We start from the raw sequence: 4,224 nt of genomic DNA, 5'->3' as shown, positions 1-4,224 counted from the left end.
CAAGTCAAAACACCAATTGATCACGTTGACCAACTTTTTTTTTCATTCACCAAAAAGGCCTTTTAAAGAGTAAATGTCATTTTTATCCTTATTATGTGTTGTAATTACAAAAATATATTATTTGTCCAAAAGATAATAATACCCTCTTTAAAAAATTAATAAATCCAAACAATCTCACTTAAATTTCAAAACGAAATCACTTTTCTTATCAAATTTTTCAACACAGTTAAAAAGAAATTTCCTCTTCCATTTGCTTGAACATTGAAATCTCAAAAAACTATCAAAGGCTCAACAAAAAAGTATTACTCACAGTCAGCACTTGAATTTGATAAGTATAAATACGTATGTTTAATTTTATTTTAGTTAAACTAGTACATTGTTTGAATATTTAAATTTTATTTCAACATATAATTTTAGAAAAATGAAATATTACATTCTTGAATGGATGTAAAATTATTTTTTTTTAGCAAAAACGAGGAAAAAAATTCATTTGTGCAGATGCAAACAGCCGGAAAAAAATCGATCTGGGCCGGATGTTTAATAGCTGGCCTAGATCGGGGCCGGCAGTTACACGTCTTTTTTTTGTCATATTTACTTTCGTCCTTTTATTCTCGTAATTACAATTTTTTTAATATATGATATTTCGTAATGCAGATATGGGATCAGCTGCTGTTCCGATTTATTACTTTGGTGAATTTGAAAATAATGACAATGATTAATGGGTGTGGAAATGGACGAGTGAGAACATGGTTGTACTGCAATTGTAATAACATCCAGTACATCATATGCAGAAATGTACAATGAGATACAGAACTTGTTGAAAATCGATCCCTCTGAGTACGCCATGGAATTGGGATTTCTAATGGGCGATAATACATCCATTTCCATTCCACCTATAACGGTTACTTCTGAAGCTGAAATGAATGTTTTAATTGAAATGAATTAGAAACGTACGATTCCTATTTGCGTAACTTTGATGAAAAAGAATGTCCCCGATAGTGAACAGGAAGATTTCGATGGAGGGGATCGTAATGTGAATGAGTTTTGGGACACAGTGGAAATAGTGCGTGATGATGTTGTAGCTGTTCCAGAGATAATTGCTCCTCACCATAATGTCACTGTTGTACACAGAATTTGCTCGGTAGTTCAAGACAACGAAAGAGATAATGATTTTATAAATGAGAATTTGATTGTTTTATCCCGTTTGAGACATGCGTCGAGTGGGAGCTCACAGGCTGGACCGAGTGCACGGTCCTCTAATTGTTCGCGTATAGTCCCCGATGATGAAGATTTGTATGTCGAGCAACTATTTGACATGAAGAAAGATTTGCAGGAAACTGTTCACCGGATTGCTTTGAAACACAATTTTGAGTTTAAAGTGAAGAAATCAAATAAGTCGACTTACACAATTGTCTGCGTTGACGACAGTTGTCTTTGGCGTCTGCAAGCAATGAAAATGGACACGAATGAATTGTTTGTGGTTCGTAAGTATGCACGGGAACATACTTGCGAAGTGGGTATTCGTCGAAATGATCACAGGCAAGCCCGATCACGGTTCATTGGTTGAGAAGTAATGCACAAATTTCAGGACCCACGAACAATCTACAGACCTTCGGACATTATTAATGACGTTCGTCGAGAGTACGGGGTGGTTATGAGCTATCAGAAGGCTTGGAAGGCCAAAGAATGCGCATTGGAGGACTTGATGGGTTCGACCGACGAGAGTTATGCTAAATTGGCCAGGTATTAATTTCAATTGTTTATTTAATTATTTAACGAATCTTTATCTAATGTGTAATTAATTATTTAATTCAATTGTTAATTTTTCAGTTTTTTAATATTGTTTATTTAATTATTTAAATTATGATTATTGTTTATTTAATTGGTCAGGTTTTGCTATAACATGGGAATAATTAATACTGAATCGGCATTTTTTTATTGAGAATGATAACGAGAATCGCTTCAAGTATTTCTTTATAGCCCTTGGACAATGCGTTTGAGGATTTCGAAACGCAATGCGACCCTTAATTCTAGTGGACGATACAACCCTCAAGATGAGATATGAGGACAAGTTGATTATTACAACGTGTCAAGATGCTAACATCCAAATTTACCCTCTTGCATTAGGCATAGTTGACGACGAAAATGATTTGGCAATGTGTTGGTTTTTCACGAAGTTGAGGGAAGTAATTGGGGATGTTGAGAACCTTGCATTCGTAACCGACCGAGGGCAGTCAATAATTAACGGTATCCCCGAAGTCTTCCCCGAGGCACATCATGGTTATTGTATGTACCATATACAAGGAAATCTGAAAATCAAGTATCAAGGTAAGGGCATCGTTACGTTGTTTAGAAGAGCTGCAGAGGCTTACAGTTTTCAAGAGTTTGAAAAGTTTATGGTTGAAATCGAAAGTAAATCTTATGATGCATGGGAGTATCTGGCGGAGATGGGGATCGATCATTGGGAATCGAAGGGAGATCCTCGACGTAAGCATTTAGTTCAGTATCAGCAAAAGCACCACCTAGTTCAGGAACCTGTGCAGGTGAGGCGTCGGTCGGTCCTAGAAACGGCGGCAGCGGCGCAAGGAGTTAACGACCGGACGTGCTGCAGGCGCTAGCGAGTCCCAAGGTGCACATGGTCGATTAGCTAAAGGTTATCCAAGGTCAGATCCGATGGGAAGGAGCCAGATGACGGAGAATAGGCATCTTGAGAAGAAATTATCTACATAATATAGGTGCCTTGATCTAAACACTAAGAAAGTTGAGTAGCTAAATACCTCCAGAAATCTGCTTCTCTTTCAGAATGCCCTCCGCTTAGTGCGGAGAAGGTTGAGTTTCCTCGCCTAAAAACCCTAATTTCTCATTCCTTTCATTCAATACTGGAGCACTGAGATACTTCTTCCTTATCGGAAACCCGTATTTGATTCAATCAAATTGGATTTTATCATTTCTGTATCGGCAATTCAATCATAAAAATAAAAAAAACTTCGATAGACAATTTCATAGAGAAAGTTGGGATAAATCGGGCGATCACATTTTTCAGGACGTCGATACAACATGATGACGTCGAACAATGCGGAGTTGCTCAATGCCTTATTTAAGAAGGATCGAGAGTTATCAATTCTCACAATGTTTGAGAACATTCGTGACAAGCTGCAACAGTGGTTTCATGATCGTCGTAAGGAACCACAGAGTTGCACAAGTGTGCTAACCCCGACTCAGGAAGATAAACTCTTCAAAACTCTAGAGGTGGCAAGGAAGGTATATGTAGAATCACTAGATCAATTTAACTTCTCCGCGAGATGTGCACGTAATTTCGGATACATCATCGACTTGAATGATAACACATGCACATGTAGACAGTTTCAATTGGAGAGTTTTCCGTGTACACATGCAGTGGCGGTGGCTATGTATAGAGGAATTCCACCACACACCTTATGCAGTGCTTATTACACGACTGGTTCTTGGAGAGCAGCATATGCCAAAACCATATTTCCTGTACCCAATGAAGCCGAGTGGGAAGTTCCTGATCACATTCTCTCATTGAATAACTTGTTGCCACCAGCAGTCGGCATATGTACTCCTGGACGTACACGTACATTTAGAATACCATCGACCGGAGAATTTCCCCGGCCTCGTAAGTGCGGCAGGTGTGATGCAACAGGACATACTAGAAGATTTTGTACAAGTCAGATCTCTCTGCATGACAACATAACAGATGTATAATTGAAATTTATGTCACATTATTTATAACATTGATATTAATTATTCACGCATATTCTTAATGTTAATTATTTATGTTAATTATTAGATTTAGTTTTTTTATTTTAATATTTCATTAATTAGTTGTGTAACATTTGAAGTTAATCCTTTTTTAAAACTTAGTGCGTTCTCCACAATATACCCAAACATTATAAATACATCATGAAACATTTAAATAAACACATAAACTAAAAAACAAAATTTAAATATTAAAAAAATAATATATGTTTTACAATTATTTCGTAATTACAAATTAATAAATAAAATATACCATGTTTAAACGTTACAATATGTACAATTATTTTAAAGAAACATGACTCAATATCTACGGATCACCATTAAATTCAAATAAATTACAAACTATTTTATTTCTCCAATTTTGTATCCACGCCTGGTTGATTGTGTCAACCTTCTGTGCTACACTCAAAAATTCTATGAACTTAATAGCGAATATGCCGCAAT

At 36.3% G+C, this 4,224-nt stretch overlaps 1 protein-coding gene across 1 annotated transcript; it reads left to right on the top strand.

Moving 5' to 3' along the window:
* The first annotated feature begins 3,057 nt into the window (after positions 1-3,057).
* Positions 3,058-3,726, top strand: LOC111407657. The gene has a single exon (XM_023037279.1). The coding sequence runs from the start codon at positions 3,058-3,060 to the stop codon at positions 3,724-3,726; it is 669 nt and encodes a 222-aa protein (XP_022893047.1).
* The last annotated feature ends 498 nt before the right edge of the window (positions 3,727-4,224 follow it).

The sequence above is a fragment of the Olea europaea genome, chromosome 1 (genome assembly GCF_002742605.1).
Source record: "Olea europaea var. sylvestris chromosome 1, O_europaea_v1, whole genome shotgun sequence".
Classification (NCBI taxonomy): domain Eukaryota; kingdom Viridiplantae; phylum Streptophyta; class Magnoliopsida; order Lamiales; family Oleaceae; genus Olea; species Olea europaea.
The sequence above is the reverse complement of the archived record's forward strand: the minus strand, read 5'-3'. Positions and strand labels throughout refer to the sequence as shown.